Raw genomic sequence first — 20,625 nt, 5'->3', positions numbered from 1 at the left:
GGGCTTCCTGCATGAAGTGCTTTACCACTGAACTAAGCCCCAGCCCTTCTCTAATTTTTATTTTGAGGGAGGCAGCCTCTTGCTAAGATGCCGTAGCTGGCCTCAAACTTGCCATCCTCCTGCCTCAGCCTCCTGAGTCGCTGGGACTACAGGCCAGCCCCATGCCTACGCCTGGTTCAACCTGGACTTTCAACAGGGAACACAAGTGACAATACCCTATTTTCTACCTTATATCATGTGTTCAGTTTAAATTATTTTATTAAAAAAACCCTCAAATGTATGATATGTCAAGATCATTGTACTGTCTGTCATGTGTAACTAAGCAAAACAAATTAAAAAAAACTAAAAAAAATAAGCAAATAAAAAGGAAATCAGTTTTTAAAACATTTTTAAAATACTTTAAGGAAAGAATTCCAAGTACTTTGATTAAAGAAAACAAGCCCTGGGCAGGGGAAGTGACGCTGGGGCCACCTGGCTCTGAGGTTCACAGCTGGATCCTGCCCCGTGGGCCCCACTGGTGGCCTTCCCCAGGAAACAGCTGCATAGAAACTTAGAAGGAACAGCGCCCTCTGGGTTTGCAGCTGGTGGGGGTCACAGTGAGACCCCTCCTCAGAGGAAGGGTGGGGTGGTGCCCTCTTCAAGAGATGAGGAAGCAGGGGGCCCTCAGGGACCACCGGGAGGGGTGGGGGCAGAGGTGGGCTCAGGAGGCTACGAATGTGGGGTGGGGGGGTGGGGGGGTGGGGAGTTTGGTCCTGACCAGTGACGATTTCAGGCGCAGAGGACTGGGCCATGAGAGGGGCTTCCAGAGCTGACCTTGGCGATGAGCACCACCCTGGGGGGTTGAGAGCTGGGCTGGACTATGCCCGGCCTCTTGGGCCTCCAGCCCTCAGCGTCCTCCACCAAAGTCCCACCTCCTGATGCTCAACTGAACCTTCCCAGGTCCATAGCCGGCAAGTGACCCCTCTTGACACCTGTGTACCTCCTCTTTATGCCTACCAGTGGGCAGGCAGGAGAGCCACGGCCTTCTGAAACCTCTTTCCCAGAAGTCTTTGCATAGAGTTAGAAATGTGCAATGATAGGTCTCAACGCCCCACGTCATGTCATTGCGAGGAGTGCTTGGCTTGCAGGACCCTGCCACAGTCATCACTGGGCCTGGTCAGACCCTGGGCCCTGTCACCTCCCCGCCTCCTGTGGTCCCACTGGGCTTCTCAGACAAGGGTTAAAGCTCGGCCACCCTCAGGCTATTCCTGGCCTTCTGCCATCTGGCTCCAAGAGCCTGTCTCTCCCGGCCTTGCCCACGGCTGCCACCTCCCTGCTACAGAGCAAGGTTGTGGGTCCCACCACCCGAACTTCAGTTCAGGCCATTCCTCCTACCCACTGTCCCTCCCTCTTCAATCCCAGCTAACAGTGGCACGGCCACCTATGGAGCGTGTGAAATGAGAGGCAGATGGGCCCTCCCAGCGCCCCCATGGCTCACCATCCTGGCTGGCCCAGTGCCTGGCTCCCTCCCGGGGGAGAGCTCTCTTCCCTGACCCCAGCAGCCCCTGGCAGGTCTCGGCAGGCTGCATGCCCTTGTCTCACAGTCACCCTTTGTTAGGCCGCACTCCCCAGGGCATCTCAGGTGTCTAAACAGGTTGTAATCTCTGGAGTCAGGGGCCCTTCTCCCAGCCCACCTGGAAGAGCCCTTTTGCTGAGGCTGCCGGAAACTCAAGCCCTCAGCTCACCACACCCTGCCAGGCAGCAGCCGCTGAACTCCCTCCTGTGGGGCAGGCAGGGAATTTCTCTACCCTCCAGGTCCCAAACCCTGGAGCTGACCTCTGGCCCCACTGGCCTGCAGCTCCCTCTGGCTCAGAGTTCCCTCCTGGGTCCTCTGCCTCCCTGACTGTCCCTCCCTTCCTCTGCACCTGCCTCCTGGGGCTGCCTGTCTCTGCCCTCCGCAGGGACTCTTCCCTCCCTTCCTCAGAACCTGAGGCCCTAGAGGGCAGTGTCAGAGGTTCTGGTCGTCAGAGGTTCTGGTCGTCAGAGGTGATGTGACTTGTCCAAAGTCATTCAGGGCAAGGTGGGGCCCAGGAAAGCAGGTGGGCTTAGTTCCACACCTGTCCCCAGAGCCGTCAGATCCGGACCCAAGACTCACCAGTCAGCTGGAAAGCTGCGGTCCCCTCCTCTAAGAGCTCCGGCCCAGAGGCTGTGGGCCAAGTCTTCAGGACACCCCTCACACGCCACTGGGACAGAGAGCTGAGCTCTATCCCGGAGACACAGGACACAGGGCTGGAGCTTAGGTGTTTATTCCTTTACAAATCATTACAAAACCAGGCCTGGGGCTGGCACCGCCCCCCTCACCCCTGTGTGCAATGGCCGGCAGCTGGCCTCCAGGCGCCCCCAGCTCCACAGCCTCTTCCTGGAAGTCCTTCCCCTCCGGGCTCTGGAAGAGCAGGGAGCCCCCGCCAGCACCCGCTTCATAAAGTGAGGAGCTAGCCCCAGCTGGGACGGCTCCTGGCTCCCCCAGCCACCCAGGCCCGGCCTGGGGGAGACCGCGGGAAGCCCCTGGCATCTCCAAACAAAGGCCGCATGAGCCCCGTGTGGCTGGGATCCCCCTTTCGCAGCCCCGAAGGCTCCTCTGACAGGTGGAGACCTCTCCCCTGAGAGGGTAGGAAAGGAAGCCTGGCCCAAAAGAGCCAAGCCACGGCAGGGACCACTGGGGTGAGTCCCACTCTCACCACAGTCCCCCCCCCCCCCCCGGGGAAGTTGGTGCAAAAATACCCTAAAGTTTTCCAGGAGGAGGTGGGGAAAGCCGCTCCTGCCCCCTGGCCCCGGCCCCCCAGTGAGGGACAGCAGCTGGGGGACCCCGTCTCCTGAGAACAGGGTAGCAGCGGGGGAGGTGGGAGGGTCTCAGGTCCCATATGAGAACCTGGATGGGGAGAGGTGCCCGGAGAGTGGGGGGGCTTGTCCAAGGCCACTCAGGGAAAGCGTGGCCTGGACACCAGCCTCCCACCTCACGGGCCTCCCAATAACTTCCATAAACCCACAAATTCGCTGACCCAGCCTCCAGACAGTTCCCACCCCCACACGATCTCCCTTCCTGATGCTGAGAACTGAGGGGGCAACGGTAAGTTCACAGCTCCTTGGGACAGGACCCCAACGTCCCAGAAGGGAGTGATCTGGGGCCCATTCCTGGGGCTCTGAACCAAGGCCTCATGGGAAAGGACAAGTCCTTAGCCTCAGATTGACTCAGAAAAACCCCTAGACCCTGATTGACGGCGCTCAGACCCTGACTGGACAAGACAGATTCCCCTGACAGCCTGATAAATCACAAAGAATCCCAAATCCCTGATTGGCCGAGATGCCCCAGGACCTCTGACTGGCCGGAGGGTTCACCCTCATCAAGGCCCTGATTGGCCAGAAGACACTCCAGCAGCCTTGGCCGGTCAGCAGATGGCCCACGGTAGAGTGGCTGGGCCCAGACCCACTTCTCCTGAGCCCCTTGGGTGGCCCACAGACGGGTGGCCTAGGTCCAGGAGGGGTGGGAGAAGGTGATGCCGTACAGCTGGGCCCAGGACGAGAAGACCCTCTTCTCCGTGATGAAGCGGTGGTGGTTCCCCTTGCGGCTGTGCTCATTCTGGATGTAGGTGACACATTCGTCGGGCCCCTTGGGCTCGTAGTAGTGGTAGGGCATGCGCTGCAGGCGGGGCCGCTGGCTGGGGCACAGCAAACAGGGGCATCAGGGCAGGCTGGGCCCCTCTCCTGCCAGGACCTCAGTAGGGCAGACCCCTGCCATCCCAGGCCTTAGTTTCCCTGTCTATAGTTTCCCTATCAGTGAGCATCTCTGTCCGCTGCCCTGATGCAGCGAACCTCTCCCTTTCTTCTGGGGGTGGCAGTGGTGGAAGCCGGGGGCTCTGGAGTCCGGCCCACCCCTCACTGTTTGCAAGACCTTAGGCACCTCACAAAACACCCCCTTCAGCTTTCCTCTTGGTGAAATGGGGAAATCGACAATCCCTGTCCCTTAGGGTCCCTTAGCTGGGAAGAAGAAGCAAGATCGTAAGGGATGCACGTGTGGCGTGCGATCGGCACGTGGTGCAGTACGGCTGACAGCTGGCGGGCTTCTTATACAGTAATCACTACTGTTAAATACCAACTGGCTGAGCGTGGGGTGGGGGCCCAGGTGGCTCCAGGGAGCCCAGGTTCTGCAGCACAGCCCAAATGCTACATAACTGAGGCCCCCAGCTCCAGCCTGCGGCCAGTGCCTGGGTGCACTGGGTGGGCACTGGCCGGGAGGCTCACCTGCAGTAGTCAGGGGGGACCATGCCATAGACGTGCACGTGGTCACACAGTTCCACCGCAATCACCATGGTAAACCAGCCTGTGCTCAGCCACGAATGGGACTTTTCCCTGGGGACAGAGAGGGGTCACCATCAGGGACACAAAGGCAGGGGTGGGGAACAGGCAGGGTCCAACCACAAGGTTTCCCAGAAGCTCTTCCCACCCACCCACTGGGGCCCTACCCCCACTTGTGCACCCTGGACCCCTGTCCAGCCCTGCTGTGGGAGCAGGCTCCTCTGAGGGAAAGGGCGGGAGCAGAGCATGCTGGGAATGAACCCCGGGAGGCTGACCACAGTGGGCAGGCTGGGAGGGATCATGACCACAGAGCATGCCAAAAGCAGCTGCGCCTGCACCAGGAACAAACTCCTAAGGGGAAAGTAATCAGAGAAGGTCTGCCAGAGCAGCCACAGCTCAGGATAAGCCACAGAAAGCAAGGCCTGGGGCTGTGCTTCCCCCTGAAGAGGCCGTGAGCCACATGCGGTGACTGATCTCTTGATGTGTAGTGGACAGGTGTTGTGAGCATGAGATACACAGTGATTTCTTGGAGAGTATAAAAAAAGAACTAGATATGTCACTGATAATTTTTTTATATTGATTTTATGTTGAACTGAAAATATCTGGCATGTATTTGGGGGAAGGTGGTTCTTTGAAAAGACTTATTAAAAAATAAAACAAAAAAACACTGGCAGAGCTGAGGTACAGTGGTGCCTGCCTGTAATCCCAGTGACTCTGGAGGCTGAGGCAGGAAGATCACCAGTTCGAGGTCAGCCCCAGCAACTCAGCGAGACCCTAAGCAAGTTAGAGAGACCCTGTCTCAAAAAATAAAAAAGGTTAGGGATGTGGCTCAGTGGTAAAGTGCCTCTGGGTCAACCCCCAGTACCATAAAAACAAAAACAAAATTTCTAGTGAGACATTAAAAACATAATAAGAAAATTCCACAAACAACTACATATATAAATTTGACAACTTAGATGAAATGGGCCAGTTCCTGAAAACCCACAAACTTCTCAAGATGAAATACACAATCTGCATAACTTGTAACTACCTAAAAAAAAAATCAAATGCAAAGTTAAAAACTTCTGGGACCTGGGGTGTAGCTCAGTGTGTACAACATGTGCTTGGCAGGCCTGAGGCCCTAGGTTTAACCCCAGCACCAGAAACCAAAAACGAAACAAAACTCCTCAAAAAGAATACTACAGACCCAGAGTTTCACTGGCAAACCCTAATGTTTAAAAAGAAACAGAACCAATTTTATACAGTTTCTTCTAGAAAACAGAAAGGGAACATTTCCTGGTTCACTTTTTGAGGCCAGCTTGACCCTGATACCCAAACCAGGCAAAGACAGTACCAAAAAACCTACAAGGGCTGGGTACATGTGATTTAGAGGTAGAGTGCTTGCCCAGCATGTGCCAGGCCCTGGCTTTGATCCCCAGCACTGCAAAAATCAATCAATCAAACAAAGAACACAACAACAAACCCAACAAAAAAACCCTGAAAAGCCTACAGACCAATCTCTCTCATGAACACAAACAAAAATCTCAACAAAATATTAGCAAATCACAACCAGAAATATATAAAAAGGAAAGTATACCACAACCAAGTGGGGTTTATTCCAGAAATGCAAGGCTGATTCAACAGCCATGCCCAGTGGCACACACCTTCGATCCCAGCGACTCAAGAGGCTGAGGCAGAAGAATCACAAGTTCAAAGCCAGCTTCAGTAAGTTACCGAGGCCCTAAGCAACTTAGCAAAACCTTGTCTCAAAATTAAACAAACAAGTAAACAAACAAAACAGAAAAAGAGCTGGGGATGTGGCTCAATGGTTAAGCACTCCTGGGTTCAATCCCTGGTACAAAAAAACAAAACAAAACAAAAACAAGCAATATTATCTACTTATTAATAGTCTTAAAACTATGTGACTATATCAATTGCTACCAAAAAATAAAATAAAATTTAATACCCAGTAATGGTAGAATATTCTCAGTAAACTAGTAAAAGAAATTCCCTGGGCCGGGGTTGTGGCTCAGGGGTAGAGCACTTTCCTAGCATGTGTGAGGCACTGGGTTCGATCCCTGGCACCTCATACAAATAAAAACAAAATAATGGAAGACTGAATGCTTACTTTCCCTCTAACAAAGACCAAAGCAAGGAGTCCGCTCTTATCAATTTCAACACAATTAACATTGTATTGATAATCCTAACCAGTGCAATAAGGCAAGAAAAAAGAAATAAGAAGCCAGGCATGGTGGCACACACCTGTGATCCCAGGGGCTTGTGAGGCTGAGGCAGGAGGATCATGAGTTCAAAACCAGCCTCAGCAACTTGGCAAGGCATTAAGCAATTTAGCGAGATCCTATCTCTAAATAAAATATAAAAAGGGCTGGGGATGTGGCTCAGTGATTAAGTACTCCGTATCCAATCCCTAATACCAAAAAAGAAAAGAAATAAGAGGATAAGAGACATAGATTGGAAATGAAAAAACAAAATTATTCTTAATTGCATACATGATTATCTGCATAGAAAAATCTTAAAGAATCTACAAATATCTTCTAGAACCAAGCAACACAAAAATCAATCATTGGGGCTGGGGTTGTGGCTCAGCAATAGAGCGCTTGCCTAGCGTGTGTAAGGCCCTTGGTCTGATCCTCAGAACCAGATAAAAGTAAATAAATAAAGCAAAAAAGGAAAAAAAAAAAAAAACAAATAAATAAAGGTATTGTGTCTATCTGCAACTAAAACAAATTAAAAAAAATATCAATCAGAAGGCTGGGGTTGTAGCTCAGTGGTAGAGCACTTGCCTTGCATATGTGAGGCCCTGGGTTCAATCCTCAACACCACATAAAAATAAATAAATAAAGGTATTAAAAAAAAACTGTGAGAAATTATTTTAAAAAATAAATTGATAAAAATAATTATAAATAAATAAAGATATTGTATCTATCTTTAAAAAATCTTTAAAAAAATCAATCATATTTCAGCTGAACACAGTAATATAACTTATAATCCCAGCAACTCAGGAGGCTGAGGCAGGAGGATTGAAAGTTTGCAGCCAGCCTTAGCAACTTTGCAAGACCCTGTCTCAAAAAACTGAAATAAAACAACACTAAAAAAGGACTGGTGGAGTAGCTCAGTGGTAGCGTTCCCATGGGTTCAACCCCCAGTACTGCAAAATGAAAATTTCAAAAGGGCTGGGGATGTAACTAGGTGGCACTTGAGTTTGTATGGGGACCTGATCTATCCCTCCATGGCATGGGGGGAGAGATCAATCATGTCTATATATTATCCATGAACAATTGGAAACAGATTTTTTTTTTTTAAAAAAATACAATAGCTCCAAAAATGGTTAAATGTTTAGATATAAATCCAACAGAATATGCCCAGGAGCTATGTTTTACACACTGAGTTAAATGGAATACATTAAAGTTAAATGTACCTTTCTTTTTCCCTTTAACGTGACTGCTGTGAGGTTTAAATTCCGCATGTGGCTCACGTGATATCTACACTGAAGGGTGCTGATCTAAGTTTTCTGGGAAATTAACCAGAGAAGAGCATGCTGGGGACCGTCACTGAGGATCAAGCACGTGGGAGGGCATGCGGGGAGTGGTCAGGCCGGCCCTTGGGCACGGTGCCGGAGCTCTCCTGGGAAGAACTAGAGGCAGCCACGGGAACATGCTGGAGGTGACCACGTTGAGAACTGAGAGGTGATGGGGACTCTCCGAGGAGACCTGACCAGAGGGTGGCCAGAAGGGACCATGGCTTCAGAGCAGTGCAGGCAGGAGCCTGGGGCCTCTGGGAGGAACATGCTGAGGAGCACAGGGCTGGCCAGAGGGGGCGGGTGGGAGGCTGGTACCTGTCCTTGCCCGTCTCACCCCGGAAGAGGTCGTCGAACTGCTGCATGCGGGCGGGAGAGACGGCATAGGCCTCCATGGCGGGGAAGGCCAGGCCTGCCCGCTGGATGACGCGCACGAGGCTGCCCTGGGGCTTCTGCATCTTGCTCGGAGGGCCCCAGAAGATGAACACAGTTTCGGGGGTCCGGTTGACAAACTCCTGGGGCCTCCGCAGCACACGGAACACGCTGGAATGGGCCACCACGCGGAAGGTGGTCTTGTTGCCCACATCGGCCGAGTAGCCCGTGGTGGGCGCGTCGTTCATGCGGATGGTGCACTCCGCCCGCTCAATTTCGGGGCCCAGTTTGGTGCCCAGCAGGTGGCTGGAGCTGGTGACAATCACACACTGGTGGCACCGGGAGGGCAGTGTCTGGGGGGCAAGGAAAGTCAACAGTATCACAGCCACTCAGGGCTGGGCCCGGTGCCCTGCACAGGCCTCAGGAACCAGGAGTCACTGTGCCTGTTTCAAAAACAGGGAAACTGAAGCCATCCTCTCCACATCCAGCAAGTATCTACACAAGCGAGCTAATAGCCAAACTCTGGGGACAGAGCAATGAGCAGGACACAGGGCTCCTACCCTCCAGAGCTCAGTCAGGGAGGCAGACAGTGAATGTAAAACATGCTAGGAAAAAAGTAAAATGGGCAGGTGATCAGAAGCCACTGGAACAGAGGCTTCTTTAGAAAGGTCCTCCAGGGAGGCCTCTCAGAGCTGAGACCCCAAGGATGAGAAGCAGCCACCTGGGGAAGAGTATTCAAGGCCGGAGGAGCAGCAGCAGGCAGGCAGGTGACGGGCTGGGCAGAGCTAACAAGTGGGGACAACAGACCCTCTCTGTTGTCCTGGCCTAGAAGTGCAGGACCTGGATTTGAACGAGATCTATGTGACAGATCTACAGCCTCAGCTCCCAGAAAAGGACATCTCCACACCACCCACAAACAAGCCCTTGACTCCAAGATCCAGCACCTGCCCCATGGGCCTCCAAGGACGGTTTCCCAACTTCCCAGCGCTCATTTCCTGGCTTTCCCTATCCGGCTGGAAGCAGCTGCAAGGCTCAGCCTCCACACATCACCCCACCCACGCTGTGCCACTGTCTCCCAGTTCCATCTTTTCCCTTCCTCTTTCAGGGGTCCTTAGGGTAGAAAAAGACTCAGTGAGGTGTTAATCTGTCTCTAAACACCTGCTAATGGGCTCTAGGGTGTGTCTAGAGCTGGGGTTCCCCCCACCAGCATGCAAAGGAGAAAATTAAGGCAGCCAGTTAAAATTAAGAAAGAAGAGAGGTACTAAAGGGTGAACCCCAGAAATACAAGGTTTTTTTTTTTTTGGTACCAGGAATTGAACCCAGAGGCGCTTAACCTCTTAACCACATCCTCAGCCCTTTTTTGTATTTTAGTTAGAGACAAGGTCCCGCTGAGTCTTTAGAGCCTTGTTGAGCTGTTGAGACTGGCTTTGAACTCATGATCCTCCTGCCTCAGCCTCCTGAGCCATTGGGACTGCAGGTGTGCACCACTGTGCCTGGCTACAAGTTGAACTTCATCACTACCTAGAAGTACCCAGGAATGACTTGATTGGCAAACAAGCCAGGGACTCAGAAGTGACATCAAATCCTAACCACTAGACCACCAGGGGGGCCGGGAATGACATTTGGCCTTTCTACACAGCTGCAGTTCAGCAGGGATTGGGGAAAAACTTTGGCTCGTCCCTTCCCATGCTGTGTGGCCTAGGAAAAGCAACTTTACTTCTCTGAGCCTGGGTTACCCCATCTCTTTTTCCCCAGACCCCAGTGCTGGGGATTGAACCCAAAGGCACTCTAACACTAAGTACACGCCTAGCCTTTTTAGTTTTCATTCTGAGACAGGGTGTTTCTCAGTTGCTGAGGCTGGCTTCAATTTTGTGATCCTCCTGCCTCAGTCTCTCAGATGCTGGGATTACAGGCATTCGCCACTGCACCTAGAATCCTATCTCTTCAAGAGATGATAATGCTGACCCCACAGTTTGCCTGTGGAGCACTGAGGATCACAGGGCCTGGCACATAGCAGAATTTGATAAGGGACAGCCACCATCCTTGCCGCATTTGTGTGGCGCAGCACCCCTGCTGCCAAGCCCATGTGGACTCCCCAGAGGGACTCAGGAGATGGTGGAATCTTACTACTAAAGGCCCTGGAGGCTGGAGATGTGGCTCAAGCGGTAGCGCGCTCGCCTGGCATGCGTGCGGCCCGGGTTCGATCCTCAGCACCACATACCAACAAGGATGTTGTGTCCGCCGAGAACTAAAAAATAAATATTGAAAATTCTCTCTCTCTCCTCTCAAACAAACAAATAAATAAATAAAGGCCCTGGAGAGCAACTGAGGCCCAGAGAGGTGCTGATCCAAGGTCCCAAAGCAGCCAGGGTTAAAGTCACTGGAGGCCAGGGCCTCGGCTTCCAAGGCTCATCCTTTCCTTCAGGAGGGAAGAGAATGGGGGAAGATGGGGGGAAGACGTGGCAGAAGACGAGGGAGCAGTGCTGGTGGGCTGGGGGGATCAGCCACCACGCAGCTCCAGGGGGCCGCTCTACCTTGTTGCCGAGAATAGGGATGTAGCCGTGGGTGAGGCTCCACTTTTTGAGGTTGATGGGCCGGCGCGTGCGGCCCCGCAGGGACCCGTAATGGAAGACCTCATTGGCACTGTTGGAGCTGTAGAGGATGAGGATGGTGATGAGGGCAAAGAGGATCAGGAACACCGCTGACCGCTGCTCCTGGAGAGGGGAAAGGCCAGTGAGGCCCAGGTGCCCCCCCCCCCGCTCAGCACCCGCCTCCTCGCTGCCCCCCTTGTCCGGCTCACTCTTGCTCACTGTTCCAGACCACCCTGGGCACTTCCTCCTCCAGCCCCGAGTCCCCCTCTGACAGCACAGACCATTCAAACCGCAACTGCTCACTCAGACCAGGAGCTCTAAGGACTCAGTCTGGTCGGCCTTACGCCCCCGATTCCAGGATGGAGCTCAAGCACAGGTTTGCTGGGCTGGAAGTGGGTGTCAGGATTCCCTCCCCAGGCAGATAAAAAGATGCCTAGGGACGGTGGCCATCCATGCAGGAGGGTCCAGCTTCCCCAAACAGTAACTCCCTAAGGTATGGAAACAGGCACGCCCCCACGCATCTGCAACCACCTGTGGGTTGCAAGTGTAGTGAGGCCTACACTGGCTGTATCTGTCCCAGCATGGACAGGATTTGTCCCCTTGTCACTATTCCCTATGTGATACAGCACGACAACTATTTACATAAAGTGTGTGTATTGTAAGTAACCTAGAGATGAATTAAAAAGTACATGGGAGTCGGGGGTGTGGCTCAGTGGTAGAGCACTTGCCTCGCACGTGTGAGGCCCTGGGTTCAATCCTCAGCACCACATTATAAATAAATAAATAAGTAAAGGTACTGTGTCCATTTACAACTAAAAATATTTTTTTAAAAAAAGTATATGGGAGGGGGTGGGGGTATGTCTCAGTGGTAGAGCACTTGCTTGGCATGTGCAAGGCCCTAGGTTCAATCCCCAGCCTTGCCAAAAAATAAAAAATTAAGTCTACAGGAGGATGCATGTGTGTAGATTATATGCAAATACTAAAAATTTTATATAATGGAATTGAACAGCCTTGGATTTCAGTATCTCCAGGGGATTCGGGAATGAGTCTCCTAGGAATACCAAGGGACAATGGAACTTCCTCTCACTTCTAAGCTCATCTGTTTTGCCTGCTCTAGGAAAATGGATCTGGACCCTTTAAATAGTTTCCCTGGCCAGGCAGCAGTGTATTGTGTTTTGTCAGTAGAGGGCGCTGGAGAGATGCTACCGGAGGAGAGGCTTTGGGGTTTGGTTCTGGTGGGCTTTCTGGGGAGCTCCTGCAGTGCCCACTGCTTCCCCAACACAGGCATCTTCTCCAGCGCCCAGAGACTGCAGGGCTTGCGGCATGGGCAGGCACCTGTTGTCAGGACCTCGGCTTTGGCTCTTGCGGTGATCCGCACCCAACTGCCCCAGCACCCAGAGACCAGCAGCTTCCCCTCCCGGACAGTTCTGTATGGCCCCAATGGGCTGCAGCTGTGCCCTTTCCAGACAGGTCTGGGTCTCAGTCCTTGGGAGCCGGCACTCCTTATATCTGCTGCTCCTTGACTTTATGTCCTGACAAACCATTACAAACTGAAAATATTGTAAGTGGAAAATGCAGTGATACATTATAACTACTCCACCAAACATCCTAGCTTAGCAGCACAGTGTCCTATAGCGTGGATCTTGTGATCACAGGGTGACTAGGAACTGTGGCTCACTGTCATTGGCCAGCATCATGGGAAAGTAGTACTCTGAATATTGCCAGCCAGGAAAAAGAGCAAAATTCAAAACTTGAAGTATGGGTTCTACTGAATGCATGTAGCTTTTGCACCATCAAAACTCAAAAATCCTTTCAAACCATTCTAAATCCCAGGCTGGGAACCATCTGTATTCCTTTAAGTTCCAAACCCCTGTTACTCCAGTGCCCTGTTATTATTCATAATTCTTTGCATGAAACGTCCTCTGTTCAAAGTACAGCCTCTTCCTTCTGGGCTCAGACTAATCTGACCACCCCACCCCACCCTGTCTCCAAACCTCACACTCTGCCAAGGCTGTAAGATCCAAGAGAAGGGGTGTGCAGGCCAGGCATATAGTAAGTGCTCAGAAACATGAATGAATGAATGAGGAGGAGTCCTGACACATTGTGTCATCTGTGACTATGAACACTGTTCTCCCCATCACCCTGCCTCCTGCCCAGCACTCTGGTCACCTCATGCCAGTCCTTCACCACAGATAGACCAATCAAGCCTGGCAAGACAAGGGAACCCAGGCCCAGAGACAGGCAGGAGTTTGCCCAAAGCCACACAGCAGATCGATGTCTGAAGCAGGGCTCTGCACCCTAGCCTCCCAAGCATCAGCCACTCCTCAGCAGGGAAGAGTCATGGTGGAGGCCAGAGACAAGTCTAAAGAAGCCCATTCCATAGAGGACAGTGAGAAGCTCAAATGGGGATAAGACATGAAGGGGCCTGGACTTGGGGTGGAGCTCAGCGGTAGAGCCCTTGCCTAGCATGTGTGAGGACCTGGGTTCCAGCCTCAGCATGGCGGTGGGAGGGGGGATGGATTATGAATGATGGGGACTTACTTTGTTGCTACTCATCTCTTTCCGGCGTCTGCTGAGGGGTAGGGGCCAGCGTCCTGCAGGTGGCCCAGGGGGCAGGGATGTGGGGTCACACCTGCAAGCCACCAGAAAGGGTTATGGCTTGGGCACCCTCCCTGGGTCCAGCTGGTCAAGGCCTCCCTCCTCCACCTCCTCAGCTCTCCTACTTGCTCAGAACTTAAGCTCAGGGCACTGTCCACTTCACAGATGAAGACGCAGAGGCCCAGTCAGGGGAGGAATCTGCCCACGTCATACAGCCAGGAGGCGGCAAAGCCCTGCCTCTCTCCCTGCCCACTCTCTTCCCTGGGCAACGACTGCTCCCCACCCCTGGAAATACTACACTCCCTGTAGTCCCCCAAATTCCTCTCCTTGTGTCCCTTCCAGGTTGCCCCTGTCTAGAACACCCTCCCTCCTGCACCTTCTTCCATACATTCTCCAAGCCTGTGGTGGACCGAGAACTTCCCTGGGTCCTGGTCGCCCCCAGGTAGAGCGCTAGCTCCCTGGTGGCGCACCCCACGCAGGTCCTCGCTGACATTCTCCCTGTGCAGGACTGCCCAATGAATCCACTTATTAGCAAGTAAGATTCTGGGGTTGAGGGTGCAGCAGAGCCCGCGAGGTTTGGTCCTGGCTCTGCAGGCCGCCAGGGCTCACACTCCCAACCCCATCACCAAATGGCTGCATCAAGCTGTAGACAGCCTCCCTTCCTGCCTCAGCTAAGGAGCACCAGTCCAGCTGTGTCCTCACCCCCAACCCTGCCCTTCCGCCTCCCCAGGACGCAGCCCTTCTCCAGACTTGAATTTCCCCACCTGTAAACAGGCAGCAAGCACTTGCGTCCAGTCCAGCCCGCCTCCAACAGATACAGGCCAGAGGCAGAAAGGGAGGGTGTGCGAGGGAAAGTGGGGCCTCAGGGGGATGCCCAGCTCGGTCCACTCCTCCAGGGTCTCCTGCTCCTGCCACTGTCTCCGCCCCCTGACCTAGCTGCCGTTTACTCCCGCACTGTCACCAGGAATAGCTGGAGAACCTCAGGCCAGAGCTATACACACCTCGCTCCTGATTGGTCAAGCTCGGACCCCGCCCACCACAAAACCCCGCCCCCTTGCTGGCACCCTCCCTTCCCTCACCAGGCCTCAGGTTTCTCGGGGGCCGGCCCCTCACGGCCAGCCTGGGAGACCCCGGACTCCCATCTGCGCCCGCGGTACAGATCGGGAAACTGAGGCTCGCCTCCAAGGATGAACGGCTTGTCCTCGCACACAGACTGGGGGGCAAAGGAGGGGAATCCAGAGTCCCAGGGTGGCCCCATCAGCCCTGTCGCCTCGGGTACTCAAGGGGCTCACAGGTGCAGCCGCCCTTGGTCCACCCCCATCTGGGGTGGGGTGCTAGACCCCCATCTTACACCCTTTCCTGCGGTAGCCTAGTGCACTCCAGGCCTCAGCCCACCTCGCACTTCCCCACCTTTGCCTGAGCAGTGCCCTCAGCCAGGACCATGGTCCCCTGGTCAGCCCCGTCACAATCCTGTTCTGAGAAGGCCATGGTCAGTACAGTGCGTCGGGTGCCAATGAGAATCTGGTTTCCACCACTTACTGGCTGGGGGGCCTCGAGCAAGCCATGTGACCTCTCTGAGCCTCAGTTTCCTCATCTGTGAAATGGGAATAATAACAGTAGGTAACTCTTTGGGTTGTCGCAAGATGCAAGCAGGTGTGACAAGGCGCACACAGAGCTTGACAGTGCTCCATCAATGCAAGCAGCGGTTAGTTTGGGGGTTCTCGATGTCCACGGCCTGCCTTTCCACAAGTTTGCCAGCAAAACACCCTCCCCCTCTGACCCCAACCCACGACTTGGCACGTATCTCGGAGCCTCGCTAAGCACCGCCCACCCACAGAATGCTCCCGGCAACAGGGCAGGGCCGAAGCCATGATTCCCCACTTCACAGATGGGGAGACTGAGGCTTCCAGGGGCAGAGTCCTCGCAGGCCCCAGAGCTGGCGTAGAGTCTCATTTACAGCTTGTTTTCGGGGCCGAGCCTGAGGGGTGTCCCCGAAGGACCCCTGAGGCTGCAAGGGACCAGGGGCCGCCGCGTGCGCCCAGCACCCGGCTCGGCACCAGGGAGCAGGCCAGACCGGAGAGGCTCGCTCGGGTGGGGGCGAGGGCCGAGGGCCGAGGGCCGAGTCCCGAGCCGGGGTGGGCGCCACGCCCTGCCCTCGGCGCGGGGGGCTCTGCTCGCGGGGTCGGGGCCCCAGCGAGCCGCGTGGGCGCAGCCCCGGGAGGGGGAGGGGAGGCCCCGGCTGCGCGGCGCCGGGTCCCGAGGGCTCAGCCCCGCGCCCGCCCGCCCGCGCCCCGGGGTCGGCGCCCGGCCCCGCAGCAGGGCAGAGCGGCCGGCGCGGGAGCCGGCAGCCCGCAGCGCCCTCGGGCGCGCGCCCTGGGGTCTCCGGGCGCCGACACCCGGGTGCGGGTCTAGGGCGCCCCGCGGCCGCCCAGCGTCCCCCGTGCGGCGCCCCGCTCCGCCCCCGCGGCGCCTGCTCACCTCCGCCCGGGAGCGCCCGCCCCCGCGGCCCCCGAGCCCCTCACATGGCGCCGGGAGCCGAGAGCCGGGGTCCGCGCTGCTCCGGCCGCCCAGGCCCCGCCGCAGCCCCCGCCCGCCCGGTCCTAGCGCCGCCGCGCACCGCCGGGGCCCAGGCCTGGGAGTGGGCGGAGCCTCGGGCCGCGAGTGGCCCCGCCCCACGGCGGCGCCGGAGGGGAAGGGTGAGAGGGGGCAGACCCGGGTCTGCGGCCACGTGAGCGCCTCAGTCGCACGCTTGGACAGCCCGTAGTGACCAGGGCACTAACAAACACCTTCCGGAGCCCTGTAGTGTAAACCGGGAGCACTTCTCTCCTAACCAGCACCAGCACCCCGACGGGGAAACTGAGTCTCGGAGCACACTGGGCATAGACTCGAGTTTCTCCCTGGGCTCTGCCACCTCGGGCCTCCAGCTCCCTTCCCTGAGATTTGAATCCAGTAGCACTCAGCGAACTCGGGGTGCACGCTGGAATTCAACTGCTGCTGTCTATTAGCGTTGCAGCATTGATACATTTCCCCTCCGTCCTTGCCTCCCGAAAACAAGGAGAATAAGGATAAAATGTTACTTCTTATAGTTGCTTGGGTATTCATTACATCAGGTTATGGGACAGTAAAAAACAAAACTTAAGTAGCCATTGTAGGGGACTAGCTAAATAAACAGGCACACCCTTCCCAAGTGCACTAGGAGGCTGTTAAAAACGAAGTGTGCTGCCAGGAAAGGATGGCCACGACGTTTACAGGATACTTAAATGAAGAAAGCTAGTTTCAAGAGCTGCATCTTGTATAATTACTTGGAAAAACAAAGTAAAAATTTCCAGTCCACACCTAGATATATGTACCCTGGAGAAGAAATTCCTGCAAATATTCCCAACAAAGTCCATAGAAGCACTGCTTGTAAGAATACAGAAGTAGAAATAGCTCAAATATCCACCCACAGGAGGCCGGAAATGTTTTTACATTCACACTAGGGAACATTATATAGCAGGGGAAATGAATGAGTTACAGTTACAGATGAATCTTAGAGACAGGAGGAGTGAAAAGATTAATGTGGGAAGAGGAATATAACTACAGTATTGTTCAGGCCTCAAGTGGGCAGCAGCCCACCTCTTAGTAGCCAGAGACAAGAGAGCTTTTGCCTATCACAGTGATTCAACTTTTAAAACACAAAAGTCAAAAACAGTTCTAGAGCCAGGTGGGGTGGCAAGAGCTTGGGTTCCCAGTGACTCTGGAGTCTGAGGCAGGGGGATTATGAATTTGAGGCCAGCCTGGGTAATTTGGCAAAACCCTGTCTTTCAAATAGGAAGGGCTAGGTTTGGGACATAGCTCAGTTGGTAGAGTGCTTGCCTCACATGCACAAAGCCCTGGGTTCAATCCCCGGCATCACCAAAACAAAACAAAAAAGAAGAAGAAGAAGTGCTATAGCTGGGCACTGTGATGAACACCTGTAATCCCAGCAGCTCTGGAGCCTGAGGCAGGAGGATCAAGAATTCAGTCAGTCTCAGCAATTTATCAAGGCCATAAGCAACTCAGTGAGACCTTATCTCTAAATTAAATACAAAATGATTGGGGATGTGACTCTGATTTAGTGCCCCTGACTTCAATCTCCAGTATTTAAAAAAAAAAAAAAAAAAAAGGAAGAGATGGTGATGTAAGTTCAGTGGTAGAACGCACAAATTCAATCCCAGTACAAAAAAAAAAAAAAAAAAAAAGAAAAGCAGAGGATTGAGCCCAGAACCTCTCTACCACTGAGCTACAACCCCAGCCTGCTGAGACAGGATCTAAATTGCCCAGGTTGACCTTGACCTTGAACTTGTGATCCTCTTGCCTCAGCTTCCAGAGTTGCTGTGATTTCAGTCCTGCACCACATTCCCTGCTAAAACTGTATCTTTCTTTGTGTGTGTGTGTGTGTGTGTGCGCGCGCGCGCTGAGGGTTGAACCCATAAAACTGTATATTTCTAAAACTGAACTACATATGTAGGATTCTTTTCTCCTTTTCCTTCCTTCCTGTTTTCAGATAATAATAATAATAATAAATGACCCATATACGATGTTTGGGAAGGGTCCACACAGACTACAGAGTGGAGGTGTGTCCAGAGGGGAATATGCTATCTTCACTTTAGCTTCATAAATGTCTAGGTTGTTTGCACTGGTAAGTTTATGACACCTTGTTTTAAATTAAAAGTCAGTTGGAGGGCTGGGGATGTGGCTCAAGCGGTAGCGCGCTTGCCTGGCATGCGTGCGGCCCGGGTTCGATCCTCAGCACCACATACCAACAAAGATGTTGTGTCCGCCGAGAACTAAAAAATAAATATTAAAAATTCTCTCTCTCTAAAAAAAAAAAAAAAAAAAAAAGTCAGTTGGAGCTGGAGGGGGGAATATTCAGCCTCCAAGCTGTAAAAGCACCGCCTTGGAAGCGACTTGGGAGGCTCAGGAATTGGGTGGTCTGACGGTAGACCCGAGCTTCCTGCTCCCCTGGTGCCCACCTCCTTGCTCCCTGAGCCACAGTCCCTTCCCCACCCGTCCCTCTCAGGCTGCATGACTCCACCCTGCCAGCCAGAACGGAAGCCACAAAGCAGGGCCCGGCAGTCAGGCAAGAGAAGCCTGGTGAATTTGCTGGGTTTCCTAGCCCAGGGCCACTCCGCAGGTCAACGGCTGGACCACAGGTGGAAGCCTGCAGTCCCCCGCCTTGTCCCTAACCCAGGCTGGGACCCTCGGAATAGAAGGGGTGCTTCAGCTCAGCCCTAGGACGAAATTCGGACCTGGAGCTCCCCCATGAGGCCTGCTGTGTCCTGGGCCCAGGGTTATTTCAGGAGGCTGTGCTTCAGGGCCGGCTTCCTTCCTTGGCCCCCACAAGAACCACCACCTCAATAATAAGGATAAGGAGGATGGGAAAAGGAGCCCTCCTGCTGGTTGGCTGCCCACTCTGCTAAGCCCTGTGCGAACACACCTCACGAAATCCCTAAATAAACTATGACATGGGCACTGCTGTTCCTTCCACTCTCCAGAGAAAAGAGGTTCCAGATCCTGCTGGGCTTCATCTAGGCCTGTCTAATACCCGCACAATTGTTCTGCACCCAAGCCCGGGAGACCCGGGACCCCCACACCAGGGCCTCCTAGATGGGTGTCTTGAACAGTCCTGGGGTCCTCCCTGGCCTGCCCAGAGCAGCTCCTCTCTCCAGTTCCTACCCTATTCTCTGAAGGAGCTGGCCTTGGGAGCAACCCTTCCTGCCCCAGAAATGGGGGAGGGGGTCCTAACACATCCACTTCCTGCCTCTTAGCAAAGTTTTGGTTTTCTTTTTGCAGTGCTGGGGGCGGAGCCAGGGCCTTGTGCATGCTAGACATATGCTCGGGCAGTGAGCTGCATCCCCAGCCCCTCTTAACGAACTGTGCCCTTGAGATTTTTCCCTTCCATGATATTCTGGAAAGAGTCCTAAGAAATCTCCTCACTTGCCACCCCAGTTTCCAGTTTCCAAAAACCAAAACTAAGATCCAGAGAGCATACAGGACTTTTTCAAGATTCCCCAGCAGGACCTGCACAGAGGTCTTCGGGAGCCAGGACTGGGGATTCCCTTGGCAGAGGAGCCCACAGGAGGGGCCCCTGGACATGAGGTCTGAGAGAACAGTTGGCAGGTGGGCACCTGGACCCAGGGCTGCACCGTAAGCAAGTGCTCCCAAAACCTGGCACAGTGGCCTGGGACGGGGAAGTACCTGGTTCTTCCCAGACATGGCCTGCTGTGGTCAGACAGGCCCAGAAGACCCCGGACACCAGTGCCCACTGGTACACAGAAGGCCTGGTCTCTCTCACACACCTGGGCAGACAAGCTGGAGCAGGAGCTCCCGGCCTGGCCCCAGGCCTCTTAGGAAGCCTCAGGCTGTGAGGCTCTCCAGGCTCAAGACCAGGTTCAGGTGCAAGTCGACAGGTCCCAAGTCTGCTGAGGGGCAAAGGATCTAAGGTGTGGACAGAAACAGAGGTCCAAAATAGGGACTCGTGCCTAGGTGTCCCCCTACTCCTTAGGGATGTGGGGCGGCTCCTGCCCCCACCCTCGCCACTTACCTTCCAGCAGCCGCAGGGTCTGCAGTGATGAAGGAAGGGGCTCCTCAGTTTCATTTTCAGAGAGCCTTCAGCAGACCCCAGACAGAGGCCAGACCTGTCGGGGGCCATCCTCACATGCCCAAAGGAAGTGGTTCTCGCTCTCTCCTACCAGAGTGCCACCCCAGGAAGACACTATTTGAACCAACCCCACAGTAAACACCCCACCCAGGGGAAGGGCCAGGACACAGGAGCCTGTGTGCTCTAGGTCAGCATATCCTGGGAGCATGGAGGTGGAAAAGGAGGCAGTCACCCAGAGAGTGAGAGAACACTGAGTTCCATTCCCATCAGAACCAGCGGCAGCCTGGGCCTTAGGCACCTAGGATGAGGCCATGAGCAGGAAGACCATTCATGGGGTAGAATTGCTGCTGTCCCTCTGTCACCACCAAGGCAGGTCAAAGCCAGCTGAGGGAGGACAACCCCATTTAAATGACAGCTCCCAGCCAGGCACGATGGTGCATGCCTGTAATCCCAGTGACTCAGGAGGCTGAGGCAGGAGGATCACAAGTTTGAGGCCAGCCTTAGCAACTCAGCAAGACCCTGTCTGAAAATTTAAAAAAAAAAAAAATTTACTAAAAAGGACTAGGAATATGGCTCAGTGAGTGGTAAAGTGC

The 20,625-nt window shown here is 54.0% G+C and overlaps 1 protein-coding gene across 1 annotated transcript; it reads right to left on the bottom strand.

Annotated features, from left to right (window-relative positions):
- Nucleotides 1-3,489: 3,489 nt before the first annotated feature.
- ST6GALNAC6 (ST6 N-acetylgalactosaminide alpha-2,6-sialyltransferase 6) lies at nt 3,490-14,913 on the bottom strand. The gene is given in 7 exon segments (XM_081281519.1): nt 3,490-3,695; nt 4,279-4,386; nt 8,168-8,574; nt 10,756-10,935; nt 13,354-13,444; nt 14,821-14,832; nt 14,834-14,913. Coding segments are annotated over 7 exon segments (1,053 nt in total). The 5' UTR covers nt 14,899-14,913; the 3' UTR covers nt 3,490-3,505.
- Nucleotides 14,914-20,625: the final 5,712 nt, after the last annotated feature.

The sequence above is a fragment of the Spermophilus citellus genome (assembly GCF_964194105.1).
Source record: "Spermophilus citellus genome assembly, chromosome: 2".
Taxonomy (NCBI): domain Eukaryota; kingdom Metazoa; phylum Chordata; class Mammalia; order Rodentia; family Sciuridae; genus Spermophilus; species Spermophilus citellus.
The sequence above is the reverse complement of the archived record's forward strand: the minus strand, read 5'-3'. Positions and strand labels throughout refer to the sequence as shown.